This window comes from Pygocentrus nattereri, chromosome 7 (genome assembly GCF_015220715.1).
Source record: "Pygocentrus nattereri isolate fPygNat1 chromosome 7, fPygNat1.pri, whole genome shotgun sequence".
Classification (NCBI taxonomy): domain Eukaryota; kingdom Metazoa; phylum Chordata; class Actinopteri; order Characiformes; family Serrasalmidae; genus Pygocentrus; species Pygocentrus nattereri.
In genome coordinates, this window is record NC_051217.1 from 19382122 (window position 1) to 19402927 (window position 20806).

At 39.8% G+C, this 20806-nt stretch overlaps 1 protein-coding gene across 2 annotated transcripts in view; it reads left to right on the plus strand.

Annotated features, from left to right (window-relative positions):
- The window catches only part of sipa1l3 (signal-induced proliferation-associated 1 like 3), a 159905-nt gene that overhangs the window by 123262 nt on the left and 15837 nt on the right, over nucleotides 1-20806 (plus strand). For both annotated transcript variants that reach the window (XM_017708042.2, XM_017708044.2), the window contains exons 11-13: nucleotides 13498-13734; nucleotides 14310-14480; nucleotides 20250-20371. In XM_017708042.2, coding sequence (XP_017563531.1) covers nucleotides 13498-13734; nucleotides 14310-14480; nucleotides 20250-20371 — 530 coding nt within the window. The remainder of the gene's footprint in view (nucleotides 1-13497; nucleotides 13735-14309; nucleotides 14481-20249; nucleotides 20372-20806) is intronic.

The following is a 20806-nucleotide window of genomic DNA, read 5'->3' on the forward strand; positions in this document are numbered from 1 at the left end:
GACCACTGAGTGTATTGATGAAGTAACCACTTTTTTTGTTTAAACTGAGGGGCTGGCAGCTTATGTTCTTAACTAGAATTAGGCTGGTCAGCTAGCTAACATCCTAAACAAGTCCATCATTAATATCAAAGGCTTGAAGTAAAGTGCTTACGGTATGATTAACTGTAAAACAGCAGTATAAAAGTCTAAAGAAAAAAGCAATTGAATGTCTTACAGGCTTCAAATTTCTGTGTTTCAGACAGAATTAGCGTCAAACCCAGGCTGAGTCCCAAACGGCTCCATACTCCCTAAATAGTGTGCTAGCTGTGAAAGTTTAGAAATTCCAGCCTCTACAGTCAAATAGTGCATCGTGTATCGAGTGTGGATGTGTCTGAGACTAAAATGACTCTTTCTTAGCTGTATTTTGCTCTGTTGGGCTGCAGTATCCCGTATTTAAAGTCCTGTGTGGTGCACTATGTAGGGAGCATGGAGCCATTTGAGATACAGCCTGAGTGCAAAAAGAGAGCACAGCCGGATTGGTGCTTAATAAGACTTGCGGTGGTAATTTGGACCAAAATGACTTATAAAGTAAAAGTTTTTGCAGTAAACAGTGCTGAGTTATCGTATGTTTATCTCTATATGACAAAAAGTTCAAGAATTCATGAAATGACCGCAGTATACAGCGATGGGTGACCAAACGTTCTCCTCATTCAGTGGTCCATGGTTGCTTGGCAACAATACCACACTCTAAAGGAACTACATTTCTTTGTGGAATATTTGTTTGTCAATTGTTATTAATAATAAAAATGAATAATGCAAAATGGGGGGCATAATATCTAGCCTGTGCAAAAGTGTTGGCATGTTTTTATTGTTTGTTTTTTTTTTTTTCCAACAAAACTTCATTTGACCATATGGCTATATCATGTGCATGCAGTGAAACATCAAAAATCATGTTAATAACAATGAAAAGTTGACTAAACTGCAGAAATAGCCACTTTGTATTAAGCTTGTAGAGTTTAATTTCCCACATCACGGAATATTTTCATGACATACCATTCACCCCCACCAAATGGGGCACCAGTCAGAGCAAAGGTCATTTACATTAATTATATTGGTTTTAAAGGCACAGTAACAAAAACCAGCCTGTTGAATTCTAAGGCATAACAAGAGGTTGGATGATGAATTATGTCTTTGAAGTATATAAAACGACACCATCTCACAGGAAAAAATACAAGAGAGTCAAAGAGTATGGGCCCTTTAAGGCTGTTTGACATCTAATCCCGAGGTCATTAAACTCATTAAGAACGACATGCACAAAGCAGCAAATTTTGTTTAAATTTATCTCAGTAGCAGCAGAATTTAACTCTGACGAGGCAGTTGATATCGCTTCTCTTTGCTTTGCTCTCTCCTCTGAGATGTGTTCACGTTTTGGTACAGATCAATTCAGGTGTTCTTGGCAGAGCTGACTGCTTCTGTTGCTGATTCCTCCTCAGGGTCAGAGATTTTCTGAGCTGACAGTAGAGGTCTGTTTGTGCGTTTATTTATCCGAGAGAAAATGCTCTCGTTGCTGAACGTTTCCATCAATGTGAATTTTGAAGCAGTAGTTCAGCAAAATTCTTTTTTTTTCTTGTGCCATTGTTGGATGCACTGCGATAGTTTCTGAGCAAGTGTGCACACACATTCAGAATGGAGTTCACGTCGCTATGGAAACACTTAGTGATTTGTTTTGTCAGAGTAGCAATAAAAGGTGATTGAGTGAAGTATTTCTGTTTATAAAACGGATAGTTCTGGTCCTAAAATCCGATTGGCTGAGCTGCGTTCAAAGCTTGTTGTAAAATCCACGGTATACTCACACCTATGACTGCCTCACAACTGACCTTTTTATTAGGGCACCACGGCACGAAATAACCCTTGTGCTTGGGCAGTCGTGGGCTGGAGGTTAGGGCCGCCGGTTCGAGCCCCTGAACAGACAGTACATGATCGAGGTGTCCTTGAGCAAGACACCTAACCCCCCACTGCTCCCTGGGTGCTGTGGATAGGGCTGCCCACCACTCAGTGTGCTCACTGCCCCCTAGTGTGCGTGTGTTCACTAGAGTGTATGTGGTGTTTCACTGCACAGATGGGTTAAATGCAGAGGTGAAATTTCCCTGTTCCTAAATTTATTTTAATAGAATAATTTTTAACTCTCATGCTGCCTGCATGGACCACGGAGTATATTGTTGAAGAAAGAACCTGTTTTTTTGTTTAAACTGAGGGGCTGGCAACTTATGTTCTTAACTAGAATTAGGCTGGTCAACTGAAAGTTTCTGAAAGTTTCCATCAGTGTGACTTTTAAAGCAGTAGTTCAGCCAAATTAAAAATAAAAAATGTAGTCAATCAACCAAGGTGTGTGTCGTGTATAGTTCTCTTAGTTCTTTAGCTTTGCACTGAAGCTACAAGGCAAATGTAGCTTAAAGTCTGTGTAATAAGTAATAAATATGTATTCTGAGTTTGTCATGCCACAGAAAAATGTTACTAACCACCCAGCAAATTTGAATGATCAAAAAGAAAGTATATGCAATTAGGTTTCAAAGCTGGGATGAAATAAGCAGAACTTTGCGTGTCCACAGTCATGGGAAAGATGCATACTCATGGGAAAGATGCAAAAGACTTCAGCTTCATATTCACCAGAATGTAGTTGCTGCGCCATTTAAGGTGGAACGGGAAAATTTGAACAGGAAGCTGACTTTAGCTTTGTATATGTCTGGACGTAACTGCTGCATTTAAGGTGGAACGGGAAAATTTGAACAAGCTGGTGAATACGAATAGGAATCCGGCTTCAGTTCATACTAATGTTAGCATGTCCGTTAACTCACTAGGCCAAGCAACAAAGCCTCTCTTGAATTGAAATGAAGCCACTAGCAGCACTTCAGCTGACAAAAACACAGAATTTGCTTTCCTTTCAGTGTAACATGCTGTGTCACATGCTGTTTTCTTTAGACATGAACAAAAGTGTACAGTCTAGCTAAAAAAAACAGTAGCAGCAGGTGACTTGATACTTGAATTTGCTCATTATCCTAAAAGGGGAATTCCACTGGTTTTTTACCCTCAGAATGTTTACATAATTCAGTAGTTGAGATCTAAATAAAGTCATTGAGTGTGTTCATGTGTATTGATGGATCATCGAGAAACAATCTCAGATTTTCTTTACAGTGGTGGTGACATCTACAACGCAGACACATTTTTTGTTGGGAGGGGGTGGGGTGGGGGGGTGCTCTTTTGCCTTGTAATGCCCTGCCTGTGCCTTCCTACAATTTTTGGATTAAATATGCCAAAATTGGCTCCAAACTCAGGAAAATCAGATTTTGTTCATAAGCCAATCAACATGTTTACATGAGCAATCAGATAATGGGGAAACTCCAGGTCCCAATTGAAACTGGCTAATAAATTCACAGAAGAAGACGTGACGAAAAACCTAATGTAAAACTTCAATGTTAAAATTAATCTTCAGGAAAAAAAAATAAAAAATACAACCTAAAAATATGAAGATGGTTCAAATTGTAAATAAAGATTAAATAAATTCATTTCATCAAGCATGTAGTGTGTTGGTGCTTATTTCCGACACCGCTGTCCAAATCCAAAAGAAATCAGAGTAAGAGTTCACATGCGCTGAGAAATCTGATTATTGCGCTGAAATCCGGCATCTTTATCAGATTCCTCTTTATCAGAATTCTAGATCAGAGTTGGGTGTTTACATGACCATTTGGATAATCAGATAACTGCAGAAATCTGATTATGATCTGATTATTGAGTGCAGGTAAACACTGTCTTCAGGCATCAGGCATGTTTACAACCATTTCATGGAACAGTTTTCTGTGAAGTTGCGAAATGCATGAAAGGCTTCAGACATCTGGTTCCTGTCACCACCACTGTGAACATTTCAGAGTTTCTCTAGAACGGAGCGTTTCACATCAAACTGAAAGATTTGAAATCTTAGCCATTTAATTATGCATAAAGTTCTAAAGCACATAAGCAAGTCTGTTTGAGATTAGTTAACAGCTCGACTCTGTTAAGGCTAATGTGTGATGATTTAAGCCTGCAGCTTGTCCGATGTTAATCAGTGGGGTGTAATCTTCAGTTACTTGTTAGCTCTGCTAGCCTCGTAGCTCCAGTAAACAAAGTAAAGAAACATGCAGAACGTGTCCTGGGAGATCAGCTACACTGGGGCAAAGAGGAAAACTCTGTTCTGGTGGGCCTTCAGCTTTTGGTTTAATTCTTACATCAGCAGTGCGGTCAGTATAATCACACGTGACGGAGAGTTAAATGATTTTCTTCGTCTGTCTCAGACTCTGCCCTGTCTGTTTAGCTAACACAAACACACCAGATTTTGAGACAGGAGGCAGACGCTTCAGCTCTCAGGGGTCCGGCGAGTGGGAGTGAGAGAGAAAGTGTGAAAAGAGGAGAGGAGAGAGGGATGAAACTGTTAGAGGTGCAGAGATTCTTGTTATCGTGTGAAATGCTGCGTTAGGATTGCGCCAAATCTCTACCACACTTTTTGCTACCTGGCCAATGTCTTAGTGCTCTTAACTTTTCTCTTAAAACCTCTTAACCTGCAGGCTTTTAATTCAGTTATTAAGATTTTAATTGAATTACTCATTTACGAAAATTAGTTACTAATAACTGAAGTCACTTTCAGTAACAACAGTGAATTATTAAGTATCTAATATTAACTATTCATTATCGAACTACATTATCGTGTGTCAAGATTTAGTAAAGAAAATGGTTCTATATAGAATAACGAACACCCAAAGAACCCTTTGCACGATTAAAGGGTTCTCTAAATCATGAAATGGTTCTTTGGATTGATGGGAAGTGTGCGTGAACCTTTTTGAAAAGGGTTCTATATAGCACCCAAAAGGGTTCTTTTATTGTTACAAGCTTGACATCATAACAATAGAACCCTTTTTGGTGCTTTTCCAAAAGGTTCTACATCTACAGCACATTCTCCATCATTCTGAAGAACCATTTCATGATGCAGAGAACCCTTTAATCGTGCAAAGGGTTCTTTGGGTGTTCGTTATTCTATATAGAACCATTTTCTTAACTAAAGAACCCTTGACACACCACCTTTTTAAGAGTGTGAAGCATTCAGTACTACTTTTGATTATACAGTATCTACTATAAGTTATTCAGTATCTACTATAAATTGTTTGATATCCAGTATTTAGTGGTTGCTATGAACTGTGAATTAGTAGTAAATGCTATAAATTATTCAGCAACTACTATAAATTGTTCAATAACTGCTAAGAATAATCCTACTATGATTTGTTCAGTATCTGCTATGAATAATTTACAAAACTTATATAAATATTTCAATTAATACTGTGAAATATTCAATATCTGCATTGGATTGTTCAGTATCTACTACGATTTTTTTACTATGATATTTTTGAGTAACACATTTTTTTGAGTAACTAATTATTCAGTAACTAATATGAATTATTTAATATCTACTGTGAATTATTCAGTAACTGCTGTGAATTACTCAATAACTGATTATTTAATATCTACTATAAATTATTCAGTAACTGCCATGAATTACTTAGTAACTCATATTAATTATTTAATATCTACTATGAATTATTCAGTAACTGCTGTGAATTACTCAGTAACTGATATTAATTATTTAATATCTACTATGAATTATTCAGTAACTGCTGTGAATTACTCTGTAACTGATATTAATTATCTACTATAATTATTCAGTAACTGCTGTGAATTACTCTGTAACTGATATTAATTATCTACTATAATTATTCAGTAACTGCTGTGAATTACTCTGTAACTGATATTAATTATCTACTATAATTATTCAGTAACTGCTGTGAATTACTCAGTAACTGATTATTTAATGTCTGCTATGAATTATTCAACAGCTGTTGTAAATTATTCAGTATCAACTTTGAATTATTTCATAACTGATATGAATTATCAAATTCATAATCAATATCATATCTTCTGTGAAATATTCAGTATCTAGTAACTCTGATCTGTGAATTACTCAGTACCAACCATCTCTCACTCACATACTCGCACACACACTAGGTGAATGTTTAGATACAGAGAGTGTGTGTGTGTGTGTGTGTGTGTGTGTGTGTGTGTGTGTGTGTGTGTGTGTGTGTGTGTGTGTGTGTGTGTGAGTGAGGTTATTTAAGGCGTGTAATCATGTCTCTGCTGTGCTAAAGGGGCTCTAAACCCCCTAATTACTCTGCAGTGGGTCTGATTCTCTCTCTAGGAGCCGAACAGGGTTTAGTGTGGCAGTTTAATTACACTGAGCTGAGCTGCTTCCTGTCTCCTCTTAAACACACATGCGCTCACAATAAGGCTATGATGAGAAAGCCCCGCCCCCTCAGAGCAGCACAGCATCTTAATGAGAAGATTCCTTCATCACGGTTTCCATCCCTCCATCCCTCCATCTCCTGTAGATCATCACTTTCAGTGCTGTTTCACTAGTGTTTTTCTCCCTCATGCTCTCCCTCTCTCTCTCTCTCTCTCTCTCCCATCTCCCTTTCACTTCACCACCTCTCTTCCTCTCCCTCTTCACACTTTCTTTTCCTCTCCCTCCTCACACTTTCTCTTTTCCTCTCCCTCCTCACACTTTCTCTTTTCCTCTCCCTCCTTTCTCTGCCTCCCTCGCTCTCTCTCTGTACTTTCTCTTGCTTTTTTCTTTTTCTCTTTTTTTTCGCTGTTTTCCTCTCTTAATCCTTCCTTTTTCTCTCTCACCTTCTGTCTCTCTCCCTTACTCACTCTTTCACTCACACTCTGGTTTTCTCTTGTTTTCTCTTTCAGACTCCTTCTGTTGTTCTCTCAACCTCTCACTTGTCCTCTGTCTCGCTGTCAATGTTTTTCCCTCAAATCTTTTTCTCTCATTCGCTCTTTCCTTTTTCTCTCTATCTCTGTTTTTGTCTCAATCTCTCACTCACTTTTTCTCTCTTCTTCTATCTTTCTCATCTCCCTCTTTCTCTTCACCCCTCTCTTTCCCTCTCCACATTTTTTCTTTCTTTCAGCCTCCTTTCTTTTATCTTATTCAGTTTCTAGTTGTTTTTTTCATTCGGTCTTTTCCTCTCTTGCTCTTAGTTTTTCTCTCTCGATCTCTCACTCTCACTCACTCAGAAACCTTTCTCTCGCTCCTGTTTGTGTTGATTTTGCGTTGTTCTCATGTACACTTATTCTCTCTCTCTCTCTCTCTCTCTGTCTCTCGCTCTCTCTCTCTCTCTCTCCCTCTGTCTCTCGCTCGCTCGCTCTCTCTCGCTCGCTCTCTCTCCCTCTCTCTCTCTCCCTATCGCTCTCTCTCTCTCTCCCTCTCTCGCTCGCTCTCTCTCTGTCTGTCTCTCTCGCTCTCTGTCTCTCTCGCTCGCGCTTTCTGTCTCTCTCTCTCTCCCTCTCTCGCTCTCTCTCCCTCTCTCGCTCGCGCTCTCTCCCTCCCTCTCCCTCTCTCTCTCGCTCGTTCTCTCGCTCGCTCTCTCTCTCTGTCTGTCTCTCTCGCTCGCTCGCTCGCTCTCTCTCTCGCTCGCGCTCTCTCTCCCTCCCTCTCCCTCTCTCTCTCGCTGTCTCGCGCTCTCTCTCCCTCCCTCTCCCTCTCTCTCTCACTGTCTCGCGCTCTCTCTCTCTCTCTCTCTCTCTCTCTCTCTCTCTCTGTTGAAGAGTGCCAGGGAAGCAGATTGCGTGAGATTAAAGCTCAGAATCTGGCGTAAGAGAAACGATAAATAAATGAAGGAATGAATGAATGAATGAATGAATAAACAAGGTGCTGAATTAACAGCGCAGTCCCAAAGTGTTGTTTTGGTGTCTGTGCACGGAAGCGCTGGTGTCTGTGCGGATATTGAAGCGTGTCTTAACACCTCCTGCGTGTGTGAAAGGAAAGTGGGCGGGTGTTTAATAAGCCCCACCCCTCTCCTTTAACATCCCTCCCTCCAAGCCTCCATCTCTCTGTGTATTATGCTAGTGGAGTTGGAGAGAGAACAAGCGAGAGAGAGACAGAGACAGAATGTGTGTGTCAGTGAGAAGCAACAGAAGCTGGTAAGCGAGCGAGAGGGAGAGAGAGTCCAGCTGTTTGGATGATGGCTCTGATGGCCCAGCTGTGGAGATCTGATACAGCCTGCACTATACAGGGAGGTTAGTATGACGGAGGGAGAGACATTTGGAGTGGTTAAACGAGAAGAAGAGCTCTGGATGGATGGATGGCTGGACGGACACTCGGTGGAGGGCGACTGTGTCCTTCTAGCAGCACTGTTTAAATGTAGAGTTAAATGCAGGGGCGTATATCTGGTCTGTGTGCTGGCTGGGCTCCATCTGTGGCTTTAGTGCGTTTCACTGTGTTGTTCTGAACGCTGAGGGATTTTTCTCTCTTTTTTCTTCTCTCTGTCCGACTGCAGTGTTGCTTTTAAATTTCATAACATGGTTTGGACTCTGTTATGAAACTTTGTGGATGAGTAAGAATATTGCAGTGTGTACTGACACTGTGCTGTACAGCCGAAATGCTGTACTTCTCTGTTCCGTCTGCGTTCTGTTTACCGATGCTGTATCAGAGGGATCAGCAGAAAGAGATAACAGTGCAGATATAACGGACTGTATGTTCACTACCATTCAGCAGTTTGGAATAGTAATTGTGTTATTTCATGTAAAAATAACTCAGCAGTCCAGATTGGATGTTACCAGAAGGTGTCTGAAGATGTCTTATTCAATATCTCTGTTTTTATGAGAACAGAAAGAGGTTAAAGGTAACTATTATATTACAGTTGTCTACTTATAGTAATCTGGACTGGTTTGAGGGTAAAACTTCTCTTTTTGTATCTTGTCCTCTCCTCTTGTGTCTGAGTGTCTTTCTTTTCTTTCTCTTTTTCTTCTCTTTCTCTTCTCTTTTTGTATCTTGTCCTCTCCTCTTGTGTCTGAGTGTCTTTCTTTTCTTTCTCTTTTTCTTCTCTTTCTCTTCTCTTTTTGTATCTTGTCCTCTCCTCTTGTGTCTGAGTGTCTTTCTTTTCTTTCTCTTTTTCTTCTCTTTCTCTTCTCTTTTTGTATCTTGTTCTCTCCTCTTGTGTCTGAGCCTTTCTTTTCTTTCCCTTTTCCTTCTTTCTCTTCTCTTCTCGTATCTTGTCCTCTCCTCTTGTGACTGAGTGTCTTTCTTTCTCTTTTTCTTCTCTTTCTGTTTTTTTTGTATCTTGTCCTTTCCTCTTGTGTCTGAATGTCTTTCTTTCTCTTTTTCTTCTTTCTCTTCTCTTTTTGTATCTTGTCCTCTCCTCTTGTGTCTGAGTCTCTTTTTCTTCTCTTTCTCTTCTCTTCTCATATCTTGTCCTCTCCTCTTGTCTGAGTCTCTTTCTTTCTTTCTCTTTTTCTTCTCTTTCTCTTCTCTTCTCTTTTTGTATCTTGTCCTCTCCTCTTGTATCTGAGTGTCTTTTCTCTTTTTCTTCTCTTTCTCTTCTCTTCTCTTTTTGTATCTTGTCCTCTCCTCTTGTGTCTGAGTGTCTTTTCGCTTTTTCTTCTCTTTCTCTTCATACTATAATCCATTCAATTATTAATACTGTACATATCAATTGATTGCACTTCAGTAATATATATTCAGTGTTTTGTACTATATATAAACTACTCAGATGTTTGGAATCATTTACTGTATCAATACTATTTCATATGCAGTCAGAGGTTATACAGTGTGGACTGTTGTTAAATATTACAATCCATTCACCAAAAGGGGTTTTAGAAGTTCACTTTTTCAAAAATGTTACATTATAAAATGAAAAATTACATACGATAACTATCTACATTCTTTCAAGTTATTCACCTTAAGGTTTCAAAATATGAGTATTACCGTTCCACATTAATATTATAATACTATTATTGTCATTATTAAAAGTTTTGAATACCTCTTTTTATTATAACATCTTTCTTGATGATATACCGATTTCTCATTCATTTTTTTTCCTCCTCTACAGCTCTACTGTTCATTCTTTGCATTTCTTCATTTTTATTTACAGCTTCCAAGTGTCCTCCAAATGATCTGAAACCATATTCATATACATTTCCCTACAGTCAGATTTGGCAGCTGACTGAGCAGTAGTGCATGTATCATTATATAATGTATATCATTAGCTCTGTCCTACCGCTCGTCCTCCTAAACGGTGTACTGTCTGCACTCTATTTACACTGTGCTGTTTTTGCTAAACTATGCTGTGCAGTGATGATGAATTTCTTCTCCTTTGTTTTTTGTCTTCTCTTTTCCTTTTACCTTCTCTCCTCTCCTCTTTCTCTTTCCTTTTTCTCCTCACATCTTTTTCTCCTTCACCCTCTTCTGTTTCTCTTCCCCTCTCCTTTCCTCTCTACTCTTTCTCTCCCTTCTTAGCTCTCTTTTCTTCTCCTGTCTTCTCCCTCTCCTTCTCCTTGTGGGACAGAGGGTAATTAGCAGCAGGGTGTAGTAGAGCTGAGTGCTGATGAAATATAGATGCCCCTCTGTCTCTAATCGGTGGGTGAAGACTCGGTCGATGGCGTCTGGAAGAGCGGTTGGAGTATTGACCTGTGGTCAGGCTCTGTTTAACTGTGTAACCCACAGAGTGTCCCACTGAGAGAGTGAAGCGTCCCTCTGTCCCAGAGCGAAGTGGGGCTTTCACTGTGGACTAATCATTTCACTAATGTGTGTGTATGTGTGTGTATGCCGATCAGGCATAACTTTGTCCATTTTATCAACTCCACTTACTATATAGGTGCACTTTGTAGTTCTACAGATACAGACTGTAGTCCATCTGTTTCTGTGATATTTTGTTACCCCCTTTTACCCTGTTCTTCAGTGGTTAGGACCCCCATGGACCCTCACAGAGCAGGTACTATTTGGGTGGTGGATCATTCTCAGCACTGCAGTGACACTGACGTGGTCGTGGTGTGTTGTGCTGGTACAAGTGGATCAGACACAGCAGTGCTGCTGGAGTTTTTAAACACTGTGTCCACTCACTGTCCACTCTATTAGACACTCCTACCTTGTCAGTCCACCTTGTAGATGTAAAGTCAGAGATGATAGCTCATCTGCTGCACAGTTTGTGTTGGTCATCCTCTAGTCCTTCATCAGTAGTCACAGGACGCTGTTGGCTGTATATTTTTGGTTGGTGAACTATGAGGCTTCAAGACTTTGATTAACCTAGGAGATATGTACATCCATTTTTGTAGGTAACAGTATGCCACACATCATAATAAACAACAAGTTTATTAAATTCTCAAAAACTGAAGCGACTATGTGATGATTCAGGCAGGCAGTTTTCATAGTGCTAATCATCAGGCTGTGATCTTCCATGACTTATTAGCCACATTAGCCTTGTAGCTGCAATGCAAAACTAAAGAAGGAAACTTCAGACATCAAGCATGCCTTGGCTGATCGACTACATTTGGCGCGAGGGGGAAGCTGAAATATCACTGTAAGTCTTATGCTGTCCTGTATGGGTCCACGTATTGGGTTTCTGGAGGAAGTTAAGCTGCAGAGGGCAGTGAGACTCTGACAGGCTCCTTGTGCTGATTATGCAGAGAGAGAGAAAAGGACTTGTATTTCTCCCACTCATCAGAATGAGATCCACAGGAAGTCTGGCTGGCCTGGCCTTGGAAAGCGGATGATGGTAAAAGGGACTTTAGTGTAGTGCTCTTCAGGGATTTGGGACTAATCCACACTCTTCATTTACACAGCTCATTCCCAAATTACAGCAGTGTCACTCTGGTGCTCAGATGCTGCGCTGGGGATTCAGTTTTCTGTCCTCTGTCTGTTAGAGCTGTGAAAGCTGTCGGGTTTGGCTTTGAATTTAGGGGTAGGCCACGTTTCATCCGGCATTCATTTATGGCTAAGAGATGCGAAACAAGCAGGATTTGTCCTTTCTGTTGCTCCAAAACTCCTTATGCAAATTTCTACAAGCAGCTTGTTGGTGTTGGAGAGCATGTTAATATGTATCCATTAGCCATGTGACATATTTTAGAAATTCTGTATTTTGTGCACAGTTGCATTCTCTTGTGTGTGTTTGTGAGGTGACTGAAGAGTTTTATAGGGGTGAGAAAATGCTGTTTTATATTTTTTCTAGTTTTATTTTTATTCATAATATTTAATAGTTTTGTTTTTCCTTGTTTTACCCCCCCTAATTTAGTCATGGCCTAATCCCATCTGCTATCTAGGTCCACCCCATCACATGATGAGCTTCAGGTCTATTATGGAAATAAATGTTTTTGTTTTGTTTTGTTTTGTTTTTGTTTGTTTGTTTGTGTCCTGTGGTGAACCAAAGTTCTCTAAAGCTGACACATTTAGCCCAATGAGTTTTTTCACTGGATCCTGTTATAACGTCATTTTTCAAAATGCAAATAAAGATGCAAATAAGCAGGCACACTCCTGTGCTCTTAAAAGTACGCCTGCTATTAGACTTCACTATTTTATACCCACCCAAACATATTTACAAGGGTAGTGTTATAACCTATTTAAACCCAAGGCATTAATTGAGATTGTAAGCTAGCTATATACAAAGCCATCATTTTAGGCTGCTTTCTAATGTCCCATACTTTAACCCCTAAATTTACACTTGAACAAATAATACTTAAAACTGTTTTTGTATTTTTCCTCAGTGTTTTCATTTTTTAGGTCTTTTTAATTTCTTTTAAATTAGATTATATTAAGTGACCCTTATTAGTCTCACAATGGGGGAAATTTCACCTCCGCATTTAACCCATCTGTGAAACGCCACATATACACCAATGATTACACACACACACACACACACACTCTCACTAGGGGGCAGTGAGCACACTTGCTGAGAGCAGTGGGCAGCCCTATCCGCAGTGCGTGGGGAGCAGTTGGGGGTTAGGTGCCTTGCTCATGGGCACTTTAGTCTGTAAGCTCAGATATTGAACTGGTGACCTTCCGATCACAAGGGTGATTCCCTGACCTCCAGCCCAGGACAGCGTGAAGTGGAAATATCTAGATTTATGCTGTCCCAATATGTTTGGTCCATAGGCAGAGCCTTATTTTAGCCACACCCCTGCATTTTAGAGCAGGAAGTGAGAGTGCATCTCTGTCCCTCTTGGCCACGTGGTGAGCAGTTAGATCCCATTGTTTTGAAGTAAATGTGTCCTGAACTCTGAAAATCACTCTGGAACATGAAGAATTGTCACTTCCGAAACACACATTTTCTGCAATTAATTAACTTTTTTGTCTTTTCAAAGAAAAAATATTATGGCTTTTTTGTGTGCAACTGTTCAAAGCTGTGTTTGCTAGTCATACTAAAATTGTGCCGATTGATTATGTATTAGTGAAAATAAACATAATTAATATATAGGGTCTCTATAGGCAAAGGGATTTTAGCCGTTAAATCCAAAATTCAATTTGATAGAATTATCTATTATCTATATTATATTTTTCTTTTTATTCTTATTGTTTGTTTCTTCTTATTCTTACAGCTTTACGCCACTGACTGTCTGAATTTGTTTGCTGTATGACAGATTTGACCTTTACCTGTCTTGTCTTGGGCTCAGGGGCTGTACGGAGGAGTTTGAGATGAAGACAGTGGAGCAGAAGGGCGATGCGGAGCCGATGGCGGCCGGTTACCGCTCCAGTCGTGCTCCAGCCTGGCGCTGGGACAGCCCACCTACACACTCCGCCCCATCTGCACAGCGCTGGACCCCCGTGGGACCCCCACCGGCCCCCAGTCGCACACACAAGGCCATGGTGCCCATCCCATACAGAGAGCAACAGCATATTACCAATAAAAGGTCAGCAGACAGTCTAAGAATCACAGTGTTGTCCACTGCTATACTAATCTGATGTAATGAACCTTTAGAAAAATGTTTCAGTAGCGCTTTATACCATAAACAAGGATGTCAAAACGCATACAGTGCATTGAATATATTCAAAAGCAAATTCTGACAAACTGTTTATAAATACTTTTTCTTTTTAATTACCTTATTCAGTGCTTCTGTGTGTGTTGTGAAGTCTTTATATAGGTAGCCTCCAAATTCTGTTGCCCATGATTCTTCATCTGTTTGCTGTTATATTTTAACCCCTTAAAATCCCAGGCTTATTACATACTAAGGCTTATTATTCAGTAACTGCATGGACTACAATACAAACTGGTTGAGTTATTCTTGATAGCCTAGTTATTCAAGATTATAGAAGTGTGTAGAGTGTAATGGATCCTGGCCATTTTAGTGGTTAAGTAAGCTGTGCTAATGCTCATGTGATTGCATTCAGCCTAAACCTGCTCTACACTATGTTTACTTTTGCTTACTCTCTATAATGAAGTATTCTCCGCCTTACTGTGTGTCCATATTTCTCTCTCTTCCCTCAGGCCTGTGAGTTATCCTGAGAATCACTATAGCGTGTCCCCCGTAGGAGGTGACAGAGGGCCATACCGGAACCCTTCAGCTAGTTTCTCCAGCCCTGGTTCTGCCCTCAGTCCAGCACTCGGTGTTCCAGGCCTGAGTGGACCTTTCATCCGCTACAAACCCTCTCCAGATAGGTAAGTTTACTCTTCATACATCTTCATAGGCGGTCATCCTGTACAGTCGTCATGGCCCACTAAACCCACTATTTTGTACTTGATTCTATTAAGAAAAGCAACAAAAAGCAAAGTACAGTACTGGTATAGAAGGTTGTGTCATTTGTTTGCATCACTTTTTTCCATCTTGAGGACGCGCTGTCATATTTTTAATTGAATAATGCATTACATTTTTGTTCTCATCTTCAGTGTTGTTTTTTCCGGTTCGGAGCATGTCATTCGCCTCTATGTGTAAATGTAAATTTGTTTACATGAACTTAACAATCCGATAACTGCAGAAAATCAGATCTAGGCAGTGATCAGATCAACACGTTTACATGCACATGAGTAATAGGTAATGGGGAAACTCCAGCTCTGCATGAGTCAAACAGTAATTACATTTCTTCTTTGAAACCAACCCCTAAACTCAAAGAAGAAAACGTGATGTAAACATAACGTAAAATTTCAAATCACTTTAACTAAAATTATGAACATCATCTGGAAGATTAAGAATATTTAAATCCCTTATTTCTTCAAGCATATGGGTGATTTCAGCATTGCTCAAAGTGATTTGCTGCCATCTTGCAGCAACACTGCTTGCTATTTCCGGTACAGCAGTCAGTCTGTACAGAAGAAATCTGAAAGAAATCAGAGTAGGAGTTTACATGCACTGAGAAATCTAAAAAATCAGAATGTGTTGTTTACATGACCATTGGATATCAGATAACTGCAGAAATCGGGTTATGATCGAATTATTGAGTGCGCTCAATGAATCAGAGTATTGATTCTTTAGCACAGACAGTTACTACACATTGATTAGTTCCGTCACCATTAGAATCAGTTTGTTGGGCTGATGGATGTAGTTTAAGGTGTAATAATGAAACGTGGTCATGAAGCTAAAGACTGTGGTGTGGGCGTGATGAGTGTGTGAGGCATGTTGAGACACACACAGTGCTGATTAATCCCTCAGCCTCGCAGCCCCGTTGTGTACCCACGCGTGTGCGCTCATAGGCATTTAGGAGGTTGAGGCATGTATGAACAAACCTGCTCTCTTCTGATTGGTCGAGTCTGTTGCATATCTGTGTTTGTGTGGGGTTTTTTGAGTGCATTATTTGTGGCTCGTTCTGTTTAACCGGAGAAACATGTTCTTGATGACAAACAGGAGACAAAAGGAAAAGAGGATACAGTCTACTCTGCTGTTTTGTTTGTGAGTGCTTGTTTGTGTAATGGATTTTATTTATATCCCTTATTACCAAGTTGCACTCGTCATTGAAACAGAGGAAACCCACACCAGCAGGATCTCACTAAAGGCATATATATATATATGCATATTTGTGGTACAAATTGTGTATATATAAAGTAAAATTTGATGCTTTTTTTGCTGCTAAAAATTGCATGTATGTGAGGTTAAAGTGTATGTAAAGAAACCGGTTTTGTGGTTTAGGCTGAACAGGCTAGTGCAATAATTTCAATTAGGGTTTTTCCAAAGAATTCACTGTAAACTGCAACATGCAAAGTAAAGAATATGTCACTTGGATATATGTTACAAGTTTCAAGTGCCATGTTTAAGTAGTATTTACCCTGTGTAGGGAGTGAATGTACACCATTACGCGCTAACACTGACAGAAATAAACATTAGCATAGTGATGACTCAGGCTACAAAACACTGCTATATAATGTTCTGTGTGGACATGCAAAGTTCATGAAAGCATTAAAGCCATTCAAATGACCTGAAATACACTAAATCGATTTACCTAATTCCTGCGGATGTCCTGATAATGCACATTTCACACTGCCCTAATGTTTAAATCTTTTCAGTAAGAAACAGAGCCTGACGTAGACACAGATTCGTGCTTTCACATTTCCTTTCAACCTTACAACCTTCTTCTCAGGTCTTAGTGAAAGAATGTTTCTTTTCTATATGTATTGTTTGTTTTTGTTTTTTTTTTTCTTTTTGGGGAAAGGGAGTTTTTCCTTTTGCATTGTTTGTTTTTGTGTTGTTAATGAAAGTGGGGCGTTGATTAGCATGTCTTTGTTTCTTCCATGCAATTAGGAGAGCTATGTGTGAAATGGTTTCCCCATGGCAAACTTACAGTGTTCAAATATTTATAGAAATTACGAAAGGAGCTTAGTGGGAGAACAATTCAGCTGAGTGTATCTGTGACCCACATTTCAGATGAGCGCTCTTACCGTCTGCTGGAATAAAAACACTCTACTCTCTCTCTCTTTGTTCTAGTTTTGCTGCTAAGTGATGGATGCTGATGCTAAGTTAGCATGTTAGATTGCCTGCATATCTGCATCCTGCAGGTACACCATTGTCCATTTGATCAGCTCCACTTACTGTATAGGTGCGCTTTGTAGTTCTACAGTTACAGACTGTAGTCCATCTGTTTCTCTGATACTTTGTTTAGCCCCCTTTTTACCCTGTTCTTCAGTGGTCAGGACCCCATGGACCCTCACAGAGCAGGTACTATTTGGTGGATCATTCTCAGCACTGCAGTAACACTGACGTGGTGGTGTGTTCGTGTGTGTTGTGCTGGTAAGAGTGGATCAGACACAGTGCTGCTGGAGTTTTTAAACACAATAGTCCACCAACCAAAAATATCCAGCCGACATCGTCCTGTGACCACTGATGAAGGACTAGAGGATGACCAACACAGATGAGCTATCGCCTCTGACTTTACACCTACAAGGTGGACTGACAAGGTAGGAGTGGACAGTGAGTGGACACAGTGCTTAAAAACTCCTGTCTGATCCACTCGCACCAGCACATCACCAACCTGTCATTGTTACTGCAGTGCTGAGAATGATCCACCACCCAAATAGTACCTGCTCTGTGAGGGTCCATGGGGGTCCTGACCATGGAAGAACAGGGAAAAAGGGGGCTAACACAGTATGAGAGAAACAGATGGACTACAGTCTGTAACTGTAGAACTACAGAGTGCATCTATATAGTAAGTGGAGCTGATAAAATGGACAATGAGTGTAGAAACAAGGAGTTGGTCATAATGTTAGGCCTGATTGCTGTAACAGCAGTGAATTGACTAGAAAGTCATGCTGCAGAGGCTGTGGAGAGGATTTAGAAAGAGAGCTGTTTACTGGGGCCTAACCTCTCTAGTTCAGAGTGAGAAGTGGACACATTCTCTCCATTTCTTTTGTTTATTTGCAAACATCTGGATTTGCTGAGTATGGATTGTGGTAATCCAGCACACACTCACTTTGAGGTAAACAGTAAACGCTTCTTCTCAAGTTTATGTAAACAACAAAGACTTGATGTTTATCAAGGAACGTTTGTCCACTCATTTTAGAGAAAAGTCATGAGAGGTCATTAAATCAATAGCTCTTCAGTGCTGTTTAAAATGAATTAGATGTTTCTCAGTGTGTGTTGACATTGCGTCTTTGTGGTCTGTATCACAGTGTGCATGTATACTTGTGCCCTCGCATACTCAGTTAACCATTCAAGGTGCCGGTGTTCAAACACTGAAATCACTTTTCGGACATCTTTCACCTTTCATAGGACGAGAAGAAATGAAAAAACAGACCAACAGTTCAGTGACGCATGATGGTTTTGTCCGTATTTGTATGTATTGTGTTATGATCAGTGGTGGACAGTAACTAAGTAAATGTAATTAGTTTCTGTACTGAGTAGTTTTTCTGTATCTGTACTGAAGTTTTTCCATTTTTGGGTGACTTTTTACTTTCACGCCACTACATTTCAAAGTCTAATATCTGACTTTTTCCTCCACTACATTTTGAGAAATCTGTCGTTCCTTTTGGATGTGTGTATAAAATCATAACATGTCAAAATGAAAGAAGCGCAAAGCAAGAGCACCAATCAGGGCACAGCAGCCAATTTGTTTTGAACTTGTTTTGACCTGTTGGTCATACCGACCCAGTGCAGCACACGGTTCAACATCAGCGCAGCAGCGTAAAATTTTGGGAGAGTCAGTTCAACATAAATGATGAACTAACCTAACTTTGTGCAAATAGAGCACAATATAGAAATATGTCCACATATGCAGTCGTGACTGACGCGGCTTTTTTCTGAATTTATACAAACACCATTTCATTTTATAGTAAATTAGTTTGGGCTGGTTTATGTTTATGAACAGAGACCTACAGATCAACATAGTAAAGGAGCTCATTTGTGATCCTGAGTTTAAAGCCAGTTTTTATTCAACTTAAACTTGGAACTAAGTTGTAAATAAATCTGAAACTGAAACTTTGCTTGTGTGTAAAAATGATTTCAGAGCCACTCGGTTCTCCCTGATGGAAACTGTTTACCTTCAGTCTTTTGTGCTTATGATCATTTTAATAGACGTCAGCGTCACTAATTAATGACGTTCTATTAAAAGACTGGTTTACCAAGAGAGACACTGGAGGATTTTCACCTGAAATGATAACAGGACATCAGAGCCATAATTACTCTTTCAGTACTTTTACTTTCGATACTTAAGTACATTTGAAGGTAAATCCTTTAGTACTTTTACTCAAGTGGAGGTCTAAAGGGAGGAACTAATACTTTTACTGGTGTAATATTTTCCCTCTACTTTAACTCAAGTACATGATTTGTGTACTTCATCAACCACTATTTATAATTTGCTACTCCAGGGCCTGAACCTGAGCACATTGGTGGAGACATGCCATTACGTGGACATGATTGAGAGGGCAGATGCAGTGCGGTTACTACTGTAGCTGATGTCTAGAATCAATGGAAAGATATTTCTATGTCAGATAACATGTTAGCACATCGTCCACTGAGAAGAAAAGTACCTTGTGTAAGAGAAGAGTCCCCATCAACACCCAGCATGACACTGGTTAGCTCTGTTAGCTCATTAGCTCATCTTTAGAAGCAGCCTGCCTTAATAATCCAAAACGACCTACCGATGTCCCTTGGCTGTTTATTAATAATAAAACTTTCCTGCATGCTGCAAAATTTTTGTGCAACACCAGTGTTATCATATTAAAGAGTGATGAGCCTGTAGCTCTATCTTATATTGGCCAAAGTCCTTTTTTTCTTGCTGTTTTCTTTCTTGCACCTAAACTGATGTCCATTCATTAACTCTTACAGAGGCTCAAAATTTACATCCCTATCTCTTAATTCCAGTTGTTTCAACAAGAGACACATTTTGTGCAGATTTTGTGGGCTGGACGCCTCCATATTTTATGCACCCAGTGCAGTTCTAGAACGAAGCAGCTGTGAGCTGTGAAATTCAGCTTGCGGTAGTCTAGTAGCTTACATCACAAGGGTTTTTTTCTGCATTGACCAATTAGATCAAAGGTGTGGCAAGCCTTCAGTGCTGTTTTCCTAGCAACGCCACACTTGCTGGTTAATAATAGATCACTTTCTAAAAGAGCAAGTGCCAGAGCTTTCTGCATGTACATATCAAAGTGACTGCCAGCAATCACCCCATATGGAAAATATATTTAAAATGTATGAAAATGGTCAAAAATGTATTTTTCATTTATGTACATTACATTTTGGAATGAAAGAATAGATTTGAAGTTTATCTGAAAAAAATATGTATTCTAATTACTTATTGCACAGCTGATTGACAGTTATGATGCTGTTGTTGCCTAGCAACAGAAAGAAACATAGCCAGAGGCAACATTCAGAAACCTTCAAAGCAGAAAGGGCAGTGCAGTGCACCTCATGTTTTTCAGCCTTCAGAAAAAACAATGTGAATCCCACCTTAGGTTTTTTGCTATTTTAACTTTGTATAATGTGTGTGCGTGTGCGTGTGTTTATAGATTTGGTTCAACTCCTCGCTCTCTCCAGCCTTATGAAGCTCATCTAACTCTGGATGTCTCCAGCGGAGATTCATCATCTGGTTTCACCAGTCAGGATAGCACTATGGAGCGCAGCAAAACCGGTACACATAATATACATTATTATCACACCTCCTCAGATATATATATATATATATATATATATAATAAGATCCATATGCATGCTATTTATAAGCTCCCCAGACAATAAAATCTTTTCTAATTCTTGGCAGTTGCTTTAGTAATTTAGCCTTAATGACAGGATCAGTCCTGTCTCCTGAGATCTGGTCCTTTTTAAACCACTCTCTGATCAGAACACAACACTGGCATTCCCACATTCCAAGATGACACCTGTAGGGTTCAGTAGACATGATGGAACTCTGGGACAGTTTGACTGTCCTGTAAAATCACCAGATCTCAATCCCAGTTCTCTGTTTGGAACAGCAGGCGGAATGCTAAAATACAAAAAAAGTGGATAAAATTGACAAAAACTCAGGAGACTGTCTTCACCTGACAGGATTGATGCTATTATTAAGGCA